We start from the raw sequence: 23,401 nt of genomic DNA, 5'->3' as shown, positions 1-23,401 counted from the left end.
GGCGCGGTGGCTCAAGCCTGTAATCCCAGCACTTTGGGAGGCCGAGACGGGCGGATCACGAGGTCAGGAGATCGAGGCCATCCTGGCTAACACGGTGAAACCCCGTCTCTACTAAAAAAATACAAAAAAAAACTAGCCCGGCGAGGTGGCGGGCGCCTGTAGTCCCAGCTACTCGGGAGGCTGAGGCAGGAGAATGGCGGGAACCCGGAAGGCGGAGCTTGCAGTGAGCTGAGACCCGGTCACAGCACTCCAGCCTGGGCGACAGAGCGAGACTCAGTCTCAAAAAAAAAAAAAAAAAAAAAAAAAAAATAGCAGAGGCAGCTCCTGAGATGTGGGGAAGGAGAATTTCAGCCCCCATCCTGCCCTTGCCATTGATTTACAAGGTAAGCCTCAATGTCCTTACTGGCACAATGGAGTGGGGGAGTTTTCCAACCAGAAGCCTGGATAAACAGCCACCGATGATACCATGGCGGTCACCTTGCCGCTTGTCTGGCTGCACAAAGCAGCTACTAGAGGTGTTAAGTCACAGTCAGGAACTCAGACCATGGCGTCGGGATCCAAATCTAGCTCTCCTTACTCTGTGGAGGTGTGGTTTGGGGCAAGTTACTTGACCTCAGTCTCAGTTTTCTGACCTGTAAAATGTGGGTTATGATACCTGATTCTTCAAGTTGTGAAAATCAAATGAAGTGACAGGCAAACCACTCAGCCCAGTGCCTGGCACATACTAACTGCTTGATAAGTGTCGGCTGCTGCTACTTTGCAAGACAGGACTATGTATTTAAAAGGTGTCTTGTGCCTTTAGGGCCAGCTTAGCACATAGCTGCCTTAGGAGTGATAAACACTCCAACCTCAGGCTGACTTATCCAGGGTGAAATAGCCCAAGAAAACGATCATATAACCAGGCCCTGGGTCCCTTAAATATTTATTGCTTCTTTTTCAGACTACACATAAATATTATGTGTTCCCTATAAAAACTGGAGCGCACACACACAACAAAACATATGGAAGGAAATAAAAACCACACGCTCAAGGAAGCCTGGGTTTGAATCCCAGTGCTGCCATATAGTATCATGTGACCTCGGCAGGTTTCTTAATTGTTCTGATCTTCAGTTTTCCCATGTGTAACATGGGGATAATATTGCTCATCTCACAAGGTAGTCATGAGGATTAAATGAAGTAATAAGAGTGAAGTGCTTGGCACTGTGTCTGGAATAAGTGAGAGTTACTATATTAATCCAGCCACTCAGACAGAATCACTGTTCTCACTTTTTGCATTTCCTTTCAGTTTTTTCCTGCACATATGATGTGTGTATAATGTTAACATTTGTATTCAGTAATTTGAGACCATAGTGCCTATTCCTTTTATATTAAAATGGTACATCTCATGAGGTGGGAACACCTGGGGAAGGCGTCTGATTTTGAACCTAGGAATGTTTGACTCCAGCACTTTCTGAACCATTGTGTTTCAGTGAAGACACTCCGGGCTCCTCTACTCCTGCTGGTGTTTCTCAATGTCTTTTCCCATCATTGTAATCCCCTCACCCTGCCAGAAGACTCTTTAGACTTTTTCCCCAATTCCCCCCATACATTTATTTTAAAATGTTGTATTTTAAAATAATTATAGATTCACAGGAAGTCGCAAAGATAGTACAAAAAGTGCCTCTGTGCCCTTCACCCAGTTTCACCCAATGGTTGCAGGTTCCCTACCCAGGGATCCGCCAGAGGCACCACAAAGATCCCTTCGGGCTGCCCTTGATGGTAGTCACACCCACTCCTCTCCCTTCCGTCATCTCTAAGTCCTGCCAACCACCAATCTGTTTCGCGCTGTATAATTTCGTCATTTTGAGAATGTTATGTAAACAAAAATCTACCATACTGACCTTTGGAGATGAGCCTTTTCTCCCCTTTTCTCACTCACCATAGTGCCCCGGTGATCTACTCAGTTTTTGCACGTATCAATAGTTTATTCTTCTCATAGCTGAGTAATATTCTATGGAAGGGCTGTATCACAGTTGCTTGAACTATTAACACCTAGGTTGTTTCTAGTTCCGGGCTATTAATATAAAGATACTATGAACAGATGTAAAGATGTTTGTGTGGATATAAGTTTTTATTAGTCTGAAATAAGTGGCTTGGGATATGATAGCTGGGTCATAGAGTAGCAGTTGTTTGCTTAGGTTTGTTTTGTTTTCTTAAAATAAACTGCCAAAAGATTTTCCAGAGTAACTGTACCATTTTACATTTTCACTAGGGATGTAGGAGAGATCCAGTTTCTCTGATTTCTAGAAGCTACCTGGATCCTTGCCAGCATTTGGTATTGTCGCTATTTTTAATTTTTGTTCTAATAGGTATGTAGTGATAGTTCCATTAATGCCACTGATATACTGTATATCTGTTTATGTGCTATATGCTTGTTGATGCTTTTTTACTTTTTGAGACAGAGTCTCACTCACTCCAGCCTAGGCTGGAGTACAGTGGTGTAATCACAGCTCACTGCAGCCTCTACCTCCCTGGGCTCAGGTGATCCTCCCATCTCAGTCTCCCAGGTAGCTGGAACTACAGGCATGCGCCACCATGCCTGGTTATTATTATTTTTTTTTGTACTTTTGGTAGAGATGAGGTTTCGCCATGTTGCCTAGGCTGGTCTCGAACTCCTGAGCTCAAGAGATCCACCTGCCTCAGCCTCCCAAAGTGTTAGGATTATAGGCATGAGCCACTGCACCTGGCCCCTGATGCTTTTACATATTAAAAAAAAAAAAAAGATAGGATTTTGTCATCCCCCTTCTCCTGCCAAGAACCCACTCTCTCCTCTTTGGGGTGACTTCACTCCCATTGAGAATGCATGGTTTCCCAAGCCTTCTGTTCAAGACTGAACCAGCTCCCAAGAGGCTAGGGAAACAGCTGGCTTGGACACATTTGGTGCAGCCCAGCATTTGAACAAGGCTACAGCCTTGAACAAATGGAGGATTAAACACTCTGACCCCAAGGTGAACTAATTCCACGGAGGCACTGGGGTGGGGACTCCTGCAAGTGAGATGCATGAAAATCTAACCAGCGTTTCCCACTCGCCTCCTCTTGAGCTCAGGCTCATCTCAGAGCAGGGTTTGTCCCCAGTAGCTGGTGTCCACCATGGCTGTCACAGTAGAGTGGTGCCCAAGGATGCTCGGGCTGTGAGTCCCTGAATCAGTCAGCATCCCGCTGTCCTGACAACAGCTCACCATCCCCCACCGGACCCCTACTCACCCAGGCCAAAGTGTGCCACAGGCTCCATCTCGCACAGGTAGCCTGAGCCACCATCGATGATCCTCAGGTGGGCCCCGCTCTTCTTGGTGTAGAGCACGACCTTAGCCCCCCTGGCAAAGGCCCCAAACCGGGTGCGTGGCACCACTCGCAGCCAGTTGTTGTTGAAGCCCTGCAGGGAGAGTGAGAGGTAGACACCCAGTGGGTGTCAGCGTGGTGGGTGGGAAGAGCAGGGAGCCAGGGAGGATGGGAGGGGGAGAGGGAGAAGAAGGAGGAAGAGAAGAAAGTGGGCAGAGGAAAAAGAGAGGAAGAGGAAGCCAGGCGAGAAAAACAAATGAGGCAAAGACAGATTGGCTAAATGAAAGAGAGGCACTGTAGATAGAGGAGACAAAAGCCGAGGGACTCAGGGCACAGTGTTTGGCAGAGAAACGACAGTGGAAGGCAGAGAGGCAAGGGCTTCTCCCAAGGCAGCCCTTCCTGAGCTTCCTGGTGCTGCTGGAATTTACCTCCCTCCTCCAGGGCCCAGGGCTTCCATTACCCGCCATGCTGGCCAAGCCAGCACCCCAGTGCCTTGCCCTCACCAACCTAAGGTACCGAAGAGCACACAGGGCTGGGATCTGTGGCTCCTGAGGTCTGAACGCACCTGATTGCCCCGGAAGACGGACAGCGGCTGAGCCATGGACTCTCCATGGGACAAGATGAGGTCCAGCATCCCGTCTCCGTCGAAGTCGGTCACCACACCCCCTACAAACAATGCAGATTTCACCTCTGGCCGCCATCCAGGAGACCCACAGAGGAGAGATGTTCCCAACCAAGTGCAGTATCCACAGCCCTGGGTGCCGGGTCAGAGAAAGCGCAGCACCGGGGCAGGAAGGCTGGGGCTCGGCACCCATCTCCTATCCTTCCTAACAGCCGACTCATGATAGGACTCATGGGACAGACATTTCCTTCCTTCCCCTGGTCTTTGCATGGAGACAGTGCATGCAAATTACTCAGACCACATAGGCTTCTTTCTGGTCTTTCTATTATGGTTTGAATAATACATGCCTGTTATATTTGCATAGATTTTTCTGTCAATTTATCAAGTGTTTGCATATACACAGGCTCCTTTTGGTTGTCATTACAACCCAAAGAGGTGAAGAGGACAGATATAATTATCCCCATTTTATGAATGTGGAGAACACCCAAAAGGTAAAACCACTTTTCCAAGACCACAAAGTGAGGCAATGTCAGAGCTGGGTTCTGGGACTCCTGGCCCAGGGCTCTGCCTGACAAGCTGAGTGCAAAGAGGGGAGGGGTCAGATGGCAAGATCCTCTGCCTGAGAGCAGAAGTGGCTCACTCCTCTCCTTTCCGTCCCCACCTGGCAAGGTATGGCCAGAGAAGCTCCTGCCCACAGACCCATAGACTCTCATTCCCCCGCCCCCATCAGCCTGGGATTGGGGGAGTGGACCATCCTCCCCTCTGTTTCCTGCCTACCCGTCCCCAGGGTTCCCCCATCTCCACTCTCTCCCTTGCTCTTGAGTCTCAGCCCTCAGTGTGGCAGGGACAGGAGGGACTCTGCCGTGGGACTGGCTGCCCCATCCCTCCCGCCCTCGTCCCAGGGTATGAACAGTGCTAAGGGGGCAGTGCAGGCCAGATACCCCAGGTGCCCCTCACCTGTGCCCCTGCCCTCAGGCTCCAAGGCGTCCCCAGGATTGAGTTCCTCGATGAGGGGGTCTCCGTGCTCCCTACGGATGACGCTGCAGGAGAGGAGACAGGCTTGCTCTGGTGGGGTCTCAGAGGCCCCTGGACCTGAAGACCCACCTGCTCCGCTCTGTCCCCTGAACATCCCCAGGTCCCTATGTGCATGGGCTGCCACCTGGCTGCCCACGGAGTCACTCTCTGCTCCCAGACCCTGCCTACACTCTGCCTGTGCCTTGCCTGGGTTTTAATTTATGTTGGTAAATATTGATTTTTCCTTCTCTAATGGATGAATTATAGGCAGACTAGGGAAGGGCAGTTGATGGATGAAGAAGGGGCAGGGACAGAACTTCCTTCAACCGACCTTCCTTGTCCTTCAAGTGGCCCCTGGGTTTCCTAGTTCTGGATGCTACCCAGGGTTTAACCCCACTCAGTGCCACCTCCTCCATGCCCTCCTGGACCATCCTGCTGGAAGCAATCCCTTCTTTCTTCATGGGCTTTATCACTTTCTGCCTGTGTTACAGCTCTCTATGAATGCATCTGATCTCCCCTGGGAGAATGTGAGCTCTTTGCAGGCTGGGACCTTGCATTATTCATCTTTGCATCTCTTGCAGCATCTAACAGTGCTCGGCTCTCAGAAAGTTCCAAGCACGTGTCTGCAGGATATAAAGATGAATTCCAGAGGCAAAGAGAGGAAAGCGGTCCCTTTGGGTTGCAGTGGTTCTGTCTGTTTGGAACTCTGAATTTTGGCATTGTTTCAGAAACGTCTGCTAGGGACGTCCTGCTCTTTCTCTACACTTAGCTGATGATGGCCATGAGCTTTCCTCTAGAATTGTTCTCACTTGGCGTATTCTCACAGCCTTGGGTGCTCTGCCCTAGATGTATGGGGCAATGATGGGAGGGTAGGGCGTAAGGAAGAATTGGCATCGCACTTCCTACCACATTGTTGCCTGTGAGAAACACCAGAGGGCTGTGATACAGTCATAGCTTAGGGAGGGGGTTGGGGTCCCCTGAGCTGGAGCCTTTGGTGGCTGGGTGGCAGAGAGAGCTGGCAGATGCCCCATGAGGTGGGCTTGTGTGTTGGTGTGCATGGGTGTGATGCCCACAGTCTCTTTGACCATTTGTGTCCTGCAGCCTCTGCCACAGCTGTGCAGAGACACTTCTTGGTTCAGGTGACAATGCAGTTAAGGAGTCCTAAGGATAACACCCAGCAATTCCACTGCATTTCTGTGTTCTTTGAACACATTCTTAGGCAGCAACTATTGTGTATGGGGCCCTGCATGAAGTATGGTGCACAGTAGAAAGGATGGAGCTCAGAGTCCGTGTTAACAGGAACCACCATTCAGAGGGCTGAAGGCCCAGGGAGAGTGGGACGTGGGGAGTGCAGAGCTGGGAAAGCTCACCCAGATTCGGGCAATTAGAGAAGGTTCCCTAGAGGAGGGGTCAGCTAAGCTGAGACCACCATGGCGAGTGAACGTATGTCGCTCAAATGAAGAGGGAGAATTGGGGGCTAGAGGGAGTTGGCAGCCTGAGGGTGAGGCTTGGCACAGCCCAGAGCTGAAGGAAGCTTGCTGTGCCTGCTGCTTAGATGTAAACAGGGAAGTAGAAAGTGACGAGGCTGGAGATGGAGCCGGGCTATGTGGGTTGTGTCAAAGAGTTTGGACTTCATCCAAAGGCAATGGGGAGCTTCTAGAGGATCTTCGGTGGGAAAGGGGTGTGGCCAGACTTGCATTTTCTCTGCAGGACTAGAAACAAGGAGAGCAGCTGGGGGAGGTGCGGGAATCTCCATGGGAGACCAGGAGTGGTGTCATGGTGGTGGAGAATTAAGAGCAGATCGGAGACATGGCTACATGCAAAAGGGGGTAACCTTGCACACGGCGGTTGGCCTGGGAGTGTCCCTGTTCATGCATTTTTGCCTCTGTGATTCTTTTTCTTTTTTCCTTCTTCTTTTTTTTTTGTGCTGTGATTATTAAGAGGGCTCCCTTAAACTCTCATTAAGTGACTGTTTGGGTGATGAGTTCCCTGGATGCTGCAGGTATCATTAAAGGACGTGCAGACTCAAGCACACTGAGGCTTTGTGTCCCCACAGAGTGCCTGGCCTGTTCCTGGAGAGCACCAGGGCCAACGAGCCGACGATGCCTGTTCAGTGACAGGTGAAAAGCCCCTGTGGTGTGGGACAGTTGGGGGTTAAACTTCCAGAGCTGCCAGCTGAGTGCCAGTCCCAGCTGCAGCCCCTCTTGCTCTCCTCTCTGCTGTGTGCTCAGGACCCAGCCATCTGCCACGGGGACTTGGGGCACAGCCACGTACCTGGGAAGTGGCTTCTGCTGCTGCTGCGTGGAAGCAAACACACTAACCCATTGGGCAGCCACGTGGTGACTTGCTCTGTCCACTGACAGCTCTGGGCCAGCCTGCTTGTACTCCCTCCCAGCCCTGTCTCCCGGCTGCAGGGGACGCTGGGAGATGTGAAGCAGGCTGGATGGGCAGGAAGACAGGGGAGGTACCTAGGTTCTAGAGCCACAGACAGGGGCACTAGATTCCTCAGTGCCCAGTCCTCATCCTCCTGGCGAGTGACAGTTTATTAGCCAGAGAAGGAAAGCAGTGTCTCTGTTAACTAGCAATTGATCTTCTGCAATTAATCTGGAAGTTGTGAATAAGCTTTTTGCAAGGCACCTAATTAGTAAATCTAGCGCCTTTGGGGGGTGATTACATCCAGTCAGAATTGATGCTTTGTTAATAATTATATTTTAAAACACGCTTAGTCACACTCTTGCCTTTTAGTATAAATAGTTGGACCCTCCTGGGAGATGGGGTAGGGGTCTTGGGGGGCCAAGCAGATGATCTGGCACATGTCCTGGATGCAAGGCCCTGGCCCACCCGCCTTTTCCCACCTGGTCCTGAGACCTCTTGGAATGTTTCAGGCCAGGAAGAGGGACATCTCAGGCCACATGCCTGCCCAGGACTCCACCTACCCAGGACTCATGGGGAGACCCTGAGCTCAGTTCCCCAACAGTGGTTCTCAAACTTCAATATGATGAGAATCAGCTGGTGCCTACTGTACTTGTTAAAATACAGATTCCTGGGCCTCACCCCCTGAGATTCTAAATCAGGAGATGTGGGGCAGGTCCCGGGATTCTGTACTTTAAGCCCTCTGGGTGATTCTGATGCCAATGGTCTCTGGATGTTCCCTTGGAGAAATATTGCCACAGCAAATCCAGCCCTTCCTCCCTAGACACACTGCTCAGAGGCCTGCACATTCCCTCCATTTCTGAGACCCTTTTCCTTGTCTACCAGGAACCCTTGTCATCCAGAATTTCTCAAAGGATGGTTTGCAGAACACCAATCTCAACAGAAAAATCTGTGAAAGAAGTGCCCTGTGATCAGGCCTATTTGGAATACTCCATCCATCTTTTGGAAAATTAAAATATTCATGGTCAAGTTAAAGGCACTGAGAAGTCCTGCAGCAAATAAACCTGTATTTACTTGGGCCCTGTAGCCCCTTTTTGTGGTAGTGATTGGATCCCGTAGCCCCTTTTCGTGGTAGTGTGGCTTTATCTTGTGGCGCTTGGGTTTTGGGCACACTTCGGGCCACATTCCTCTTCCCTTTCCCTGCAATAGCAGAGGCGAGCTCCTTGACCAGGCTTCACCCTGCATTCCCACAGCCTCTTGCCCAGTCCTCGTCCTTCCCTCCTTTCTGTTTCTTCATCAGGGGACCTGCATTGACCTTGGCCTGACCACCTGGCCCTGGGAACCCTCCCCTTCTGATTCTTAAACCTTCTCCCTGACTGTTCCTCCCACCAGCTGTCAAGGGTGAAGGGCCACGAGCCAGGATGGAGCATCTACCGGAAGAGGCGGTTGGCTGAGGAGCTGCGGTAGGCGATGTTGTTGAAGAAGATCTCCAGCTCCTGGTCATTGTCAAAGTCAGCGGTGATGACTGTGCGGACAGGGGAGGGCATGGAGAACTTCGGCGAGGCGATATCCTGGAGGAAACAAGGCTGGGGGTCAGCGGCAGGAGAGTGGGCTCGGGCAGGAAGCCAGCTCTCCTCTATGGAGTGTAGGGGCAATTAAAAATAAGAGGCAGCCCAACCCAACAGCTCCTCTCCTGCCTCCTCAAAAGGACCTGGGGTCTGCCTTTAGGATCACACAGACTTCAGGCTGCTTGTACCAGAAGAAGGAGGGAAGAATAACAGTCGTGATAGACACCAGTGAAGCGCTTAGCTGTTCCCTAGTCTGGATCACACCTGTCCATGCCTCCTGTCCATCCCTCGAGGCAGTACGGACATTAGCGTTCCCATTTGATGGGTGAGGTAATTGAGTCCTGGAGAAGGAGGGGAACTGCGATGTCACAGCTACTGAGTGGGGAGGCCAGGGCTTCTGATTCCGGATGCTGTGCCCTTTCTCCTAGGCATCCTTCCTCCTCCGCGCTGAGTCAGAAGCTGGGTGGGCCTGAAAATCTCTGTGCATCTAAATCCAGGCTCCACTACTGACTAGCTGTGTGATCTTAGGCAAGTTACTAACCCCCTCAGATCTCACCTTCTCCATCAGTAACGTGGGAATAATAATAGCTGCCTGGGTTGTGAGGATTGCATGTAAAATGCCTGGCACCGAGTGGGCATGAGACAGATCGCCGGCAGCCTGTCCTGCCTTACCTGCCACCCACCTCAGGGAAGGTGAAAGAGGTTACCTGTAGCTGTGGATTTGGCTGCTTCTACTACCTTATGTTGTTTCTTGGGAGCCTTCTTATTTTTATTTTTTGAGACATTTGCTTTGAGGGGGTTGTGGTATCAGCTACATCTGTCCAGTGGTATCAGCTACACCTGTCCAGGACTAATGGAGAGACCCCAGGCCCGGGATAGCCCAGCTGGAACTCCAAAGTGCTAGGAGGGTCTTGGGGGACCAGGCTAAGGGTCCCAGGTGTGTTTTTGCCTCTGAAACAGAAGGAGATGTGGGAAGGGCAACCTTCTATTTCTGAGTGTAATATTCTCATCGTAGGTGGGTTTTTCCCTTAAAGACTTTGGGGTCCTGTCCAAGCCCCAAGACCCACATGGAGAGGGCTGAGAAAGGTACAAGTGGTGTCTCTGGGAGTCTCCTCTACCCCAGGCTTAGATCTGCTATCGGCCTTCTGCTGCAGGCCCTTTTTGGCGGCCACAGGGATGAGCAGGCTGGGTCAGCAGTCGAGCTGTCTGCTCTGGGGAGGCCAGGGAAGGAGGCTGTCTCCATCAGAGCAGTAATGAGGTTGAATAAGCCTGGCCAGCTGGTCAGGGTGGGTTGAGCTGGGCCTGAGGAGCCAGGGAGCAAAAAGATCTCAGGATCTCTAGCCATTATGATTCTATTGATTCTATAAAAATGGAAACCTCCCATAGCCCCCTTGGGGTTGCCCTATTCGATGCCTGAGCTTCCGAGATAATATATGTTAAGCTTAGCACAGTTCCTGACACATGGAAGACACTTGATAAATGGGACATTTATTTATCATATTTTATTTAATTATTATTATTGCTCCTGAGAGCTCTGGGGAGGGGCCATCGGCCGAGTTAACAGATTCCTCGCCCTCAGTGCACTGGTGTTTGGGGCTGGATAACTATTTGCTGTGGGGCTGCTCTATGCACTGCAGGGTGTTCAGCCCTATCCCTGGGCTCTGCATACTAGATGCCAGGAGCACTCCCTTCCCCAGCTGTGACAAACCCAAATGTTCCGAGACATTGTTGAATGTCCTGGAGGGAGGGCAGCAAGATCACCCCTGTTGAGAAGCTGGGTGAGAATAAGAGCGGAATAAAGATGGAAATCATCCAAGATCCAGCAACAGCCGCCCTGGGTTCAGGACATGCCTCCCCCCAACTCACAGAGCCTGGGTCTCAAGCCTTAGCAGGGAGGGAGTGGCTGGGCCTGGGCCTCCCAAGGTGGCTGCCTACAGGGAAGGGACTTGGTAGGGGTGGCCTCTTCTTGGTCACACAGAAATGAGGTCCCTGGGGACTTCCCTGGGATCATCAAGCCTCAGGGAAATCCTGGAACTTTCCCGTTTCCTCAGGGGTTTCTGGCGGACCTAGGTACCTGCAGAGCAGTCCTGGCTCCCTGAGATCAGTCCTGGCTCCCTGAGATCAGCTTCAACCAGCCCACGCCCTCTGTTGTCCTCCCTGAGAAAGTCCCAAAGCCATGCGCTTCATGCTGGTGGCACCTCCATCACTGTCACTAACAGCCCTTTTGAAGAATTCTTGGCATTGTTCTATCAACAGCTCAGGGAGGGGCACAGAGGGGCTCGGAGGCCACCTTGCCTGCCATCTGCTGTTTGTCTTTAGGGGCAGCTGTTGGGAACTCCGTGGCTTCAATCTTCCATTCTCTCCACCACTTTGCCCTTGGTCTGAACGTCAGTCTGGAAAGATCTGAAAAGCTGAGGCTGGGCTTTTGTGGAGTGTGCAGGGGACGCCATCCTGTATTCCCTGCACACTTCACAAACACTCACCCTGCTCTAGCTTCTGGATCCATTCCAGGAGCCACCGGGAAAAGTGGCCTGGATCCAGATAGTGCAGCCCACCTCCCAGGGCTCCAGCCCCCCTCGGAGGCTGCTCTCCTGCCTCCCTCTGCTGACCTGGCTCTTCCTACTCTTGGCTCCAGAGCTCCTACAGCAGCCCAGCTGTAGTCCCTCATCCCCTGGTGTAACCTTCCTTGTCACACCACCCCCACCCTGGGCCCTGAGAGCCCTGAGCCCTGCTCATGCCAGCCTCAGCCTGGTGACTGAGTACAGTAGCAGGATCTCAGCTCACTGCAACCTCCACCTCCTGGGCTCAAGATTCTTGTGCCTCAGCTATTGGAGTAGCTGGGATTATAGGCATGCACCACCACATCTAGCTAATTTTTTGTGTTTTTAGTAGAGACAGGCTTTGGCCATGTTGGCTAGGCTGGTCTTGAACTCCAGGAGTGAGGCCCCCTCTTACCCGAAAGCGGACCTTCCCATGGGCACTCATCTGCAGATAGAGGCGGTGGGGGCCATTCCAGTTGCCATAGACGATGTCCACTTTGCCATCACGGTTGAAGTCAGCCAGGGCGACACCTCGCCCGTGCTGGTGGGGGTCGTCCACACCTGGGGAGGAGAGGCAGGAACTCTCAGGGCGGCATCCCCTGTACACTCCACAAACGCCCTGCTCTAGCTCTGTGACAAGCAACTAGGGAGGGTGACTCTCACCTTATTCCCGGGAGGAGATACGGGACACAGCTGCAGTCTCAGAAGCTCTCTAGCTCTCTATAGGGGCAGGAGGTGGGACAGTCATGTGGTTCAAAAGAAGACCTGAGACTTGTGTTCAAGCTGTGTTTGCCCAGCATGCATATTATTTTTACCTTGTTTGGGGTCGGCATGAGTTGGGGGAGGGAGACTGGGGGAAATTCTGGAGGAACAAAGGCTCTTCCCAGCTTCCCCTAACACTGCCACTGGAAGACATTAAGCTGATCATGCCACTCTTTTGCTTAAGCTGATCACGCCCTCCAATCCTCTTGGGCAAAGTTCTAATTCTTCCAATTCCTGCCTGGGGAGCACAGGGCTCTGCCTGACCATGGTCCTGTCCACCTTATCTGGTCTTGATCTGGTCCCACTCTCCCCATCTTTCCAGCTCCTGGGCCTTTTCTCAAGCTGGTCACTCTACCTGGGATGCTCTCCCTCTAGCTCTAGGTTACCCAGCTCCTGATTATTCTGCTCTCAGCCACAATGTCACCTCCTGCAGGAAGCCTTCCCTGACCACCCATCTGAGACAGCTCATCTTGCCCACCCTGTCAGTCTCCCTGACAGCCTTCTAGTCTTCTCCTCCAACATGCTGATCACAATGTGCAGTTATGTTCCTTTGTGGCTGACTTGTTAGGGTCTGGTTTTCCCACTAGCCCTGACATTCCATGAGGTCAGGACTCTCTTCTCAGTTCACTTGGGTACACGCCACGTCTATCTCAGGGCCTGTGGTTGCCTGGTAGTTTTCAGTAAATACTTGCTGAATGAGTGCACAGACATGAATAACATGACAGAAGGCAAACCCGGGACGTGGGTGACAGCAGAGGAAATACTACAGCCATGACAGAGAAGCCCACAGCATGCCTGGCGAGATCTGGAAAGTGAAGCCTCTGTGCCCAATGCCACCTGCCTATACCATCCACTGAGTGGGTCCTGGGGGAGGACAGAGGGTGGCTTTGCCCAGAGCCATGGCCTGACCTCCTAGCGGCCCACTGGCCAGCGCATAGCTGAGAGACAAAGGTGAATGCGACTCTAAGCACCCACCCACGTTGACTCTCAGAGGACAAATAGCTGTGGGTCGTCAGGCTCTCTGGGATGGCAGGCCACAGGACAATGTAATAGGCTGTGGGGATCAGAGACCCCAGGACACAGGGAGCTCTTGCCAGAAGGCAGGGTGGGGCCCCCTGAGAACCCTGGAGGCTGAGTGTCCCCCTGGGGGAGGGAAGGAGTTGGGGGGAGGAGTGGGGAGAAGAGGCAGTGAGACCCAGGCTTGAGAAAGAGGGTTTGCAGAGACTAGGGGCAGCCTCCAATCTCTAGGATTAACACTCCATTAATTCTCTGCCAAACTCCCTGGCCCAAATATCGGTGGCCTTCTGCATTGGCCCATTTCTCTCCTATCTATGAGGCACCTTGACAAGGAGCTGGTTCCCTTTCACGGGAATAATAGGTGCCAGGCTGCATTTCACAGCAGCATCTGTTTGGGTGATGAATGCCCTCTTGACATGTCTTGTTAAACCCCTGCAATCATTCTGACTTTCAATTACGGGCCTAGCACCTTTCCTCTCTCCTCCCGCCTGATACCTTCTCCCACTCCAACTTGTTCGCTCACCTCTGCTTCCATCTCTTTAACACCTTATCAAATCCTCTAGATTTTCTCCACTATCCCCTCCCCTTTGCTTTATGATTTTTCAGCAATGAGAAAATTTGCTGCCAAAGGATAGCACTAGGAGGGGTGAGCCAGGTGGGAGGACAGGCCAGGGGAGCCCAACTTCAGCCTTGCCAGAGAAGGACAAGACGTAAGGCAAGATTGGGGGCTGAATGGCAAAAAGCTGGGGGTGGGTGTGTGTTCTGGGCCAGTAGGTCCCCACAATGGAGCTCCTGGGCAGAAAGCTGGGGTGGTAGGTACTCGTAAGTCCAAGAATCCAAGAGAACGGACTGGCACACATGCAGGGATGTGATGTGAACTGCCGGCAAGAGCCAGAGCTTGCAGGACCCTTGATCTACGTGTCTAGATCCCACTCACCACTCCTGTAGGCCGGAACTCTTCCCCATGCCTCCAAGAAGGAGGTGAAATCAAACCTCCCATTCATTGGCAAGGTGGGGGGAAATGGTCAGGGGCACGTGGGATGTAATCATACATCCGAAAACTTGCAGGGTGTCCACTTTGCCATTCAGCAGAATTTACCGGGTGGGCACTGGATGCCAAGCCTTGTGTCAAGAATGAATAGAACCGTGACCCGGTCCTTGTAAAGCTCATAGACAGACCATGATGGCAATGTGGAGCCTGAGTGAGGTGTGCATGCCAGGGGCAGCAGGAGGAGGAAGGGCCAGTCTCTGCTAGGTGGCACAGGGGAGTCAGGAAAATCTCTGCAGAGGTGATATTTGAGGTGAACGATGAAGGCTAAACAGACATTCTGCAGGTAGAGAAGGGGGAGGGCAGTCCAGGCAGAGGCCATGGCAGGTGCAAAGGCCCTGAGGTGGGTGGGGGATGAGTGCAGAGGAAGGAAGAGAAGCAGAGCTGGGGGCCTGGGGCACTATTTTGTGTGGCTTTTATCCTGCTTCTTATTAGAGGAGGATATTTTTGTCTATTTCTGTTTCTAGAATGTCAATGCCTTTTCTGTGTGTGGGGTGGTCTTAGCCTGATTCAAGTGGGTATCCCTGGTTCCCAGCGCCAACCTGATGCTTAGCAGTGGCTCCATGAATGCTCACTGTATTGAACTGAATGTTGAAGATAAATGTGGGAGGGGGGCAAGGTGGGGAGAGGCAGCTTGGAGGATAGGTTGATGCTGAGAGACACAAGCGGGACTTGGAGGGTCGTGGGCAATCTCAGATATTGGGCAGGACAATGGGCAGGAGTTTCAGACCCCTTTCCCCAGCAGCAAACACTCCCTGTGGCTGGAGCCATGGGAGCTAGGGAATAGGAAGTGACAAGCAGCGTTTCTCTTGTGTGGTGCAGACGATGACTTGTCCTGCTCTCGCTGCAGCCAGAAGAGACCATGCTGGAGGGGGCAGGGAAGTCTGGAGTCCTCTGTGGTTCTGGGGTGAGGGGTCAGGGCGCACAGGGCATGGCTGCCTCCACTTACCCGCACTGGCCGCAGCGTCCACAAAGGTGCCATCGCCCCGGTTGTGGAAAAGGAAATTAGGCCCATTCTCGTTGTCGCAGAAGATATCTGAGGCACTGCTGCTGAGGATGGGGCCCACGCTGACGCCTCGGCCCCCTAGGAAAAGACATTAACCCACAGTGAGCGGCAGAAGCAAAGCCCCAGGCCCACCTGGAGGACAGGGCTGCCTCTGAGGCCTGGGGGGAACTGCACCGGAGGCTCTTCAGAGGTTCCCGGAGGGAATTCTCCTTCCCGTGCTTTCCTGAGCCTAAATCTGGGCTCACGGTCTCCATGAACCTGCGTGGAAGGTGACAACACTGATGAAGAGGGAAGGAAGGAGCTCGACAGGACATGGGGACCCCACACAGAGGTCAGCGCCTGCCTTCCCCTTCTAAGAGAAGTGGCTGAACAATCATCTTAAATCCTAAACCCACAATAATCCTAAACCTAGCTCTAAGCATGCCATTTTAGTCAAGTCACAGATCCCCCGACAGCCTCCTGACTCCCGCTTTGAGTCATACGTATGCTGGTCCAGACCACTGGGTATGTCCTAGCTTTAAGAACCTGTAGGAACAGGTCCCAGCTGTAGGTACGAGGATGCTTACTTTGCCTTGTTTGACGTTAAACAATTACGTCCATTGATAGTGAAATTGAATGGATTACGGAGCATCCATATGACAAACCATTCTGCAGTAAAAAGACTGCATAGATCCATATGGATTGACTTGGAGGAGTGCCTGTGATATATGGTTGAAAGAATCAGCAGTTCACCAAGTAATGGTATTGTGTGATCTTGCTTTTATTTTTTAAAATAGGAAAATACACGCTAGTTCTGGATACACATGTTTGTGCAGGCTTATTCAGTTTGGAGAAAAGCGGGAAAGGCCACACCCCAAGCTGTGAACACTGGCTACCTTCCTTGATGGGGTAGGATTTGGGGAGGGAAAGAGAAACGATAGTTGGCCTTTTTTCTTTGAATGTCTTTGTAGTGTTTGACTTGTTGCAACAAGAACTGCTTCTGTAGTTTGAAAGGAAGAAATCCAATAAAGTATATATGTTTTTTAAAAAGGAAAGAAATCAAGCCAGCTCCACATTGGGCTTTGAAGTCTCTAAGATCAAATTTGAGCTATCCATGTCAAGAAGTCTAACCTTAATACGTCCTGAACAAACCACCCCCACCCAGTGGGTTTCAAATGAAGGCTCTCTGCTTGCCAGGCCCCACCTGCAGCTCCCAGGAACACAAATCTGCCCTGAGAAAGCCTTCCCTGAGCCACGCCCCCAAACACTGGAAATACTGTGCAGAAAATGGCTTGACCAGGATCAAGACATGGATTCTAGCCCCAGCCTGGCTTCTAACAAGCTCTGTGGCCCTGCGAAATTTACGTTACCCTTGAGCCTCAGTTTCCTCATTTGTAAAATGGGGGAGAGTCCGACCTGCCTTTTCTACTTTGGGGTTTTGAGAGGACCAAATGAGGTAAGATACACCTGTCAGAATGACCATTATCAAAAAGATGAAAGATGACATGTGTTGGCAAGGGTGTAGAGGAAAGGGTACCCTTGTATACTGTTGGTGGGAATGTAAATGAGTACAGACATTATAAAAAACAGTATAAGGCTCCTTAAAAATTAAAAATAGAACTACCATATGATCCAGCAATCCCACTACTGGGTATATATATCCTAAGGAAATGAAATCAGTGTGTTGAAGAGATATCTGCACTCTGAGGTTCACTGCAGCATTATTCACAATAGCCAAGATATGGAATGAAGATATGAAGTGTCCATCAATGGATGAATGAAAAAGAAAACGTGATATATATACGTAATAGTATTACTCAGCTTTAAAGGAGAAAATCCTGTCATTTGTGACAACGTGGATGAACCTGGAGGACATTATGCTAAGTGAAATAAGCCAGGCACACGGAAGCAAATACCACATGATCTCACTTATACGTGGAATCTAAAAAAGTTGAAGTCATAGAAGCAGAGAGTAGAATAGTGTTTACTAGGGGCTAGGGGTAGGGGTGTTGGGGAAATGTTGGTCAAAGGATACAACATTTCAGTTTAACGGGAGGAATAAGTTCAAGGGATCCATTGTACAACATGGTGACTTTAGTTAATAAGAATGCACTATATACTTGAACTTGCTAAGAGAGTAGATTTTAAGGGTTGCCACCACATTAAAAAAGTATGTGAGGTAATGCATATGTTGATTAGCTCGATTTGGCCATTCCACAGTGTCTACATTATTTCAAAACCTCATGTTGTACGATGAGCTGTATGAAGGGCTCTGTGGACGCTGCAGCAGCTTGCTGCTCAGAGCCAGGTCTGAGAAGCAGTTGCAGGAGTGTCACCTGGGAGCTTGCTAGAATTGCAGAATCTCAGGCCCCCAATGGAATCAGAACCTGCATTCTAACAAGACCCCTGGGTGGTTTATGTGCGCATTAAAGTTTGAAAATACTGCTCTAAAAGGTTGTTTGCTATAATAAAAAGAGTTATCAGAGCACTCCAGAAGAACTTGATTTTAAAAAAAATAAAGCTCAAGCAGACCTATGTAAAGAAAGGCCAGGCCTCCCTCACCCCCACCCGCCTCTGGATGGGGCAAAGGTTTCCCCAAAGTGACCATGCTTATTTGAGACAGGGATTCTCTTGGTCTCTAGGTGCCTCCCATCCTCTGAGAGATGCCCCCAGGGGAAATCATGGGGCCTTTTTCGCCTATGCAAATGGAGCCTGCCCAGCAGAGCTGGCATTTGGGGCCAGGGAGATGGGGTGGGGCGATGGCACTGCCACTCTTATTGCGCTCATAGTTAACACATTCTGGGCTGGATGCCTCCCAGATTCCTCCCAGATAATCTCATTAGCTGCCAAAGAGAGCCCAAGCCACATGAAAATGAAGCCACTGAATTCACATTGCTCCTCTGGAATGTCCTCCAAGACACAGCATGCACTCTTTATGATGGGAGCTATGGAGTGGCATGGGTGGCTGCCAGAGGCCTGTCCTAAAGCTAGCAGGAAAGGATGTGGGGTCACAACCTGGGCACCACCTCTGTCCATTAAAAGAGGTGCCACTAAGTGGTTGCTGGCAGCTGTCCCTGCCCTGGTCTTACCAGCTTCTGTGAGAATCCCTTGGCCCTGCCCGGGCCCCTGGAAATTCCAGGTGGGACTCAGGGACTTGCCTCCACACAGCTTCATCCTTCTTCCTCCGCTTCCACATCCTCCAATTTCCTCTCTGCCTCTGGCTCCCAAGCTGTGACACATTCCCTTCATTTTCTACAAAGCAGGTTATTTCCCTTTTGGACAAATTTCTAAATCTTTCTAATTAACTAATTGGGTTGGGTTGAAGCCTTGTACCATTTGTAACCTGTAATTACTAGAAAATTGCCATGGTAACCACACTACTAATTAGCCACAATTTATTGCCATGGCAACCGGACCATAACAGAGATGTTACCCACACCTCCTTTTCGGCAAGTTGGCTGCATAGTTGGGGAGCAGGTGAGTCGACAGTCAGGAAGCTGGCCTCCTGGGCGCCAGTCCCAGCAGCTTTAAGGATGGAGGCCCAACTGGGGGCTGAGGTGGGGCAGCCAGGTACCTGCACCCCTCACTGATGCCACAGGGAGATGACTCCCAGGTTGACAAGCAAATCTTCAAACCAATAGAATCCACCCATCATTATGTAGGCTGCCATGCCTACTCCCTACCAGGCCAATGTCAAAGGCCAATTATTCAGTAAATGTCTTCTACCAGGACTTTCCTCTCCTCTCCTCTCTCCTTTGTCACACCCTCCCTCTCCTCCATCTCTTAAGGTTTAGCACACACCAAATTCGGTCACCCAGGGGGCTGTTAGGAACATCTTTATTTAGCTTTGGAGAATGATGTTCTAACAGGGAATTAACTCCACCTTGCATCAATTAATTCTTTTATAATTTGAGGCCAGCGCATTCTCTTGGGGCTGGAGAGGCAGCACTGGTGGTGGGAGACACTACAGGACCGGGGGTCAGAAAGTCCAAATTTGAGCTGTGTGACCTTGGGCTCATTACTGAACCTTCCTGGGCTTCTGTTTTCTCAGCTAGAACATAAGAGTGGTAATAATAATGGCTCCTTCTCGGGGTTGTCATAAATATTAAGTGAGCTGGTCTTTGGAAGGTGCCTTGGAAAATGTCAGGTGCCACATAGTCATTAGCTGGGACTATTTACCACCTGCTGGGTGAATAATATCCCTTTATTTTTCCCAGCACTTTCAAGCTTCAAAGGCCTCCTTGTTCGGCTGTTGGGGTGTGAGTGCTCCTCCCTGCCCATCCCTGCTGAAGGCTTCTGCTCACTCTGCCTGCCAGGCTGGGTAGGGGGTGGGGTTAGAGGGAAAAATGCCCCTTTGAGGTCTCCATTTCCTCCAGCCACATTCTGGCACTCTGATGATCTGTTCATTGAGCCCAACCCTGATAGGGCAGCCTTGGTTGTCCTCAAGAACCATCCTTCTACCTCTGAGCCCTGGCACGCTGGCAATGCAGACCAAAGTACAAGTCAGGTGCAGGCAATCTATCTCTCAGACTGCATCCGGGCCAGCCCTCAGGGACTGGGGGGTAAGACAGGGAAAGGTGGTGAGGAGGGGGTGTGTGCATGCCGCTGAACTTCTCCAAGCTGTGGGTCTGAGGACCCAGGGATGAGGCAGCACACGGATTCACGGTGCTAAGGTAAAGCCTCTTGGTTCCTGCCTGGCCTCTGCGCCTCCCCTCCTGCAGGATCACGGGAAGCATGCTCTCCAGGCCTCAGTTTCCTTCCTGTAAAGTGGGTGGGAATTGAGAAGATCTCCAAGACTGCTACTAGCTTACTTTGCAATGAATGAATCCTCCAGGGTGGACACAGGATAAGCGTGTTGGGGGCCGATCCCTGTGCCCATCTAGCCCTGCACCCTCTGCATCAGCGGAGACTCTGAGGTGAGCCCCCTCAGCCAGGGAACTTGGCCATCTGCTGAATAGAACCTTAACAGAAACATGTTTCTGGTGGATGCCATGATTCGCAGGCTGCCAAGAGCATCCAAGATATTGTAAATGAGTAGGGCAGAGATGCTGGAAACGTGGTGCAGGAATGGGCAGAGTGTGTGCGTGTGTGTGTGTGTGTGTGTGCGCACATGCTGCAGAATGGGGTATGAGGATCAAGTACGGGATGGTAACAGGGTCTCTCATCCTAAATTTCCTGAAAAATTATAAGACAAGGTAACTATGTAGGTGCTGGTGTTGCCACTCCCAAGCCTTCTGGGAGCCTTCAGAAGCTGGGCAGGACTTGACTATTCTGTGTGGTGGGCATTAGACAAGGACACACCCACCCTCATCCTTCCTGCCCTGTGTCTGCAGAATGTTAAGGCAAGGGGTGGGGCAGCAGGACAGGCCCCATCATTTGTTTCCTCTCGACAGAGGAGGGATTTGCAGTGACAAAGCCTGGGGGTGTAGCCCGGGGGTATAACCTGGAGTGGCTAGCCACAGGCTTGACATTTCTTTAAAATCTCCTGTGTTAGCTGAGAAAAATGCACACAAAAATTACATTTCAATTCTGTAACATATCTGTGTTTGTTTTAAAAGAAGCATAATGTTCCCCCTGATACTCATCAAATGCATCTGACACCCCTGGAAAATGGTCTCTGTGTGTCCTGGGCTTTGAGTACCCCTAGCAGGCCCATGCTGCACTCCCTGGGGGTCCCGGGCCCTGGCTTGGGAGCCTGTCACTCCAGCCCTGCCTGGTCCTTGGCTGTCAGATCCGGCTTCACTCCCGATGAAAGGCCAGCGCCCGCCTGGGAAGCTAGGAGGCCCCTTGGCCCCCACTCTGTGGCCCCTGGTTGAGCTCGCTGGTGAGGATCTGCCAGAAGGCCTCAGCTGGGCTTTAGGCATCTCCGTCTCCTTCAATAATGACTTCCTATAAATCAGGTCTGCCCTCCGCTTTGTTCCACACCGCTCCCAGCCAACAGCAAAACTCCCCACCCGACATCATAAATCCACCTTCATTTTCTTTCTGAATTTCTTTTAAGGCTTCTTTAATAACCACCTTGCAGCCTGGACAGATGCTGCCTCAAAGGGTGAGGCCAAAATGCAGAGTTCCTGGGGAGGAGGCAAGGCCTGCGGGAGGCCGGGCAGGCGGGAAGGAGAGCAGAGAGATGAACTCCAGGGGGGATGGGGATGAAGATCCCACTGGCCATGCCCAGGACTGGAGGTTTGGGGGGACACACAGAGAATGTTTCCCAGGCAGGGGTTGGGCCTGCTTCTCTTGTGCACCCCCCTGTGCCTTGCACAGTGCTCCCTGTACCCAGGAGATGCCCAGCAGAGGGCCCTGGCATCGCTCTGGTGGAGCCTCAGAGCAGGAGGTATTGGTATTTGCTATACTCCGTAGGCACCATCCGTGTGCCAAGCCATGTGCCAGCCATGTCCCATGTGCACCTCCTTTCTTACTCACAACAGTCCCATTTTGAAGGCGAGAAAATTGAGGCTGGGAGAATAGTGTGCCCACTACTGCCTAGGCTGTAATGCACAGGGTAGGCTGAACCTGTACCTGTGGCCTGGCTCCAAACCCCGTCCCCTCACCTGCTAGCTCAATGCCCTCAGAGAAGCTGAGGGGCATGCCCAAGGTCACTGGGGCCTGGACCGTAGAGGCAGTGCAGGACCCTTGCCTCCCACCTTTCCCTCCTCTGGTTCCATCTGGTTCCATGCCAGGGCCTTGGCCATGGCCAGAACCCAATTTCCAGGATTCCCAGGCAGGGCAGCTACGGCACTGTCCTGGCTTCAAGAGGCCTCAAGCAGCTGGGGAAGTTGGGGACCAGGGGATGGGAGAGTGGTCTTCCTGCTGCCCCAGTCTCTTTCCCAATCTCTCGCTCCGCCACCCTCCCGGGGCCCTCGAGTCCCCCGAGAGCCGGCACACCGGCCACTAGATGGCACTGTGACCCAGCAGAGCAGCTGCAGCCACGGGAATGGATAATGTCTAGAGAGGAGGCCTCCCCTCCCCCTCCCGCAGGGCCGAGGGCCGGTGCCTGGGTAGCACCTTTGCCCGGCCCGCCCCGGGGTGGCTGGACCTCCCCCGCTGCCTGAACACTCAGCCAGGCAGCTGCTTCAGCCACAACCACCTGGGTGGGGCTGCCTCAAGTCCGGGTGCCAGCCTGAGGCTGTCTTCCCAGTGGGTGTGGGCCTCCCCTCACAGCCCCTTCCGTCTTGCAGGATGGCAGGATTCTCAAGCTGGAGGTCATCGGAAAGGTCAGCGGGCTGTGGCAGTTTAGGCATCAGGAGGAGATGGGCTCTAAGTGCCAGCTCTCTACAAACCTCCTGTGTGACCTTGGGCGAGTCCCTTCTCCCTGGATCTCGCTCTGTTCTTTGTAAAATGGGAAGTTCTCCCAGGTCGTACAGCTGTCTAGCAGGCAGGTGCTGCGTGTATTGGCTCCAGGGACCTCCCAGCTCCCTGAGTGCACATCTGGACGTGACCTGCCCCTTCCGCCTGCTTCCCTCCCAGCTTCTCTGGACCCCTGGCACTGGAGTGGTGCTGAGCGCTGGCCACGCGCCCAGAGCCTCAGCCATCAGGCTGGGCTCAGCATGGCGGCCCTTACATTTGGGGTCCATTCCTGGGGCTCAGGGGTGGGGGGAACTCTGGGCTGGTTTTCCAGCCAGATGTCCATGTGTCATTAGCTGAGTGACAAGGGGGGCTGCAGGGTAGTGTTGGGGGGCTTGGCGGGCAGGGAAAGGGTGGGCTGGAGAAGGCGGGCCGACAGAATAGTAACATGGTGGGCCAAATAGGTTCTTGTCAGCCAAATGGCTTTTGGAAGTCTGCAGAGCTGCTCGAACGTGTCCTCTGGGCACGCCAGCTGCCCCAGCCTCCCTCCGCACCGAAGCTGCTGCATCTTCCTTGAACCGCCTGTCCTTCTAGCCCAGCCGGCACAGTTGGCTGGTGCTTCCATCCCCACTGTGCTCCTCAGCTGCCCCCTCTGGGTCTCCTCCTTCCCCCTCCTCGGTTCTGTGCCAGCCCAGTCAGCGTGAACAATGCCCCCTTCGTGCTGAAACTCAGCCGCAACCTCCAAATTCTTTTATTCTGCATCTAGCCTGCTCTCCCAGTCTTTACCTCCCTTCCACCTCGTCATTTTCAAGTGCTTCATTCCCCCAGTGCACCCCCTTCCCTTGCAAGATCAAGGCACTTAATTGCTAA

The 23,401-nt window shown here is 52.1% G+C and overlaps 1 protein-coding gene across 2 annotated transcripts in view; it reads right to left on the bottom strand.

The window, feature by feature from the left end:
- The window catches only part of CRTAC1 (cartilage acidic protein 1), a 164,453-nt gene that overhangs the window by 27,066 nt on the left and 113,986 nt on the right, over window positions 1–23,401 (bottom strand). For both annotated transcript variants that reach the window (XM_003904095.5, XM_009215109.3), the window contains exons 6-11: window positions 15,212–15,346; window positions 11,851–11,996; window positions 8,762–8,898; window positions 4,898–4,980; window positions 3,884–3,984; window positions 3,244–3,412 (exon numbers count right to left, since the gene is read on the bottom strand). In XM_003904095.5, the coding sequence (XP_003904144.1) occupies window positions 3,244–3,412; window positions 3,884–3,984; window positions 4,898–4,980; window positions 8,762–8,898; window positions 11,851–11,996; window positions 15,212–15,346 (771 nt within the window). The remainder of the gene's footprint in view (window positions 1–3,243; window positions 3,413–3,883; window positions 3,985–4,897; window positions 4,981–8,761; window positions 8,899–11,850; window positions 11,997–15,211; window positions 15,347–23,401) is intronic.

The sequence above is a fragment of the Papio anubis genome, chromosome 11 (genome assembly GCF_008728515.1).
Source record: "Papio anubis isolate 15944 chromosome 11, Panubis1.0, whole genome shotgun sequence".
NCBI classification, from domain to species: domain Eukaryota; kingdom Metazoa; phylum Chordata; class Mammalia; order Primates; family Cercopithecidae; genus Papio; species Papio anubis.
Note: the sequence above shows the minus strand (reverse complement) of the source record. Positions and strands in the feature narration are given on the sequence as shown.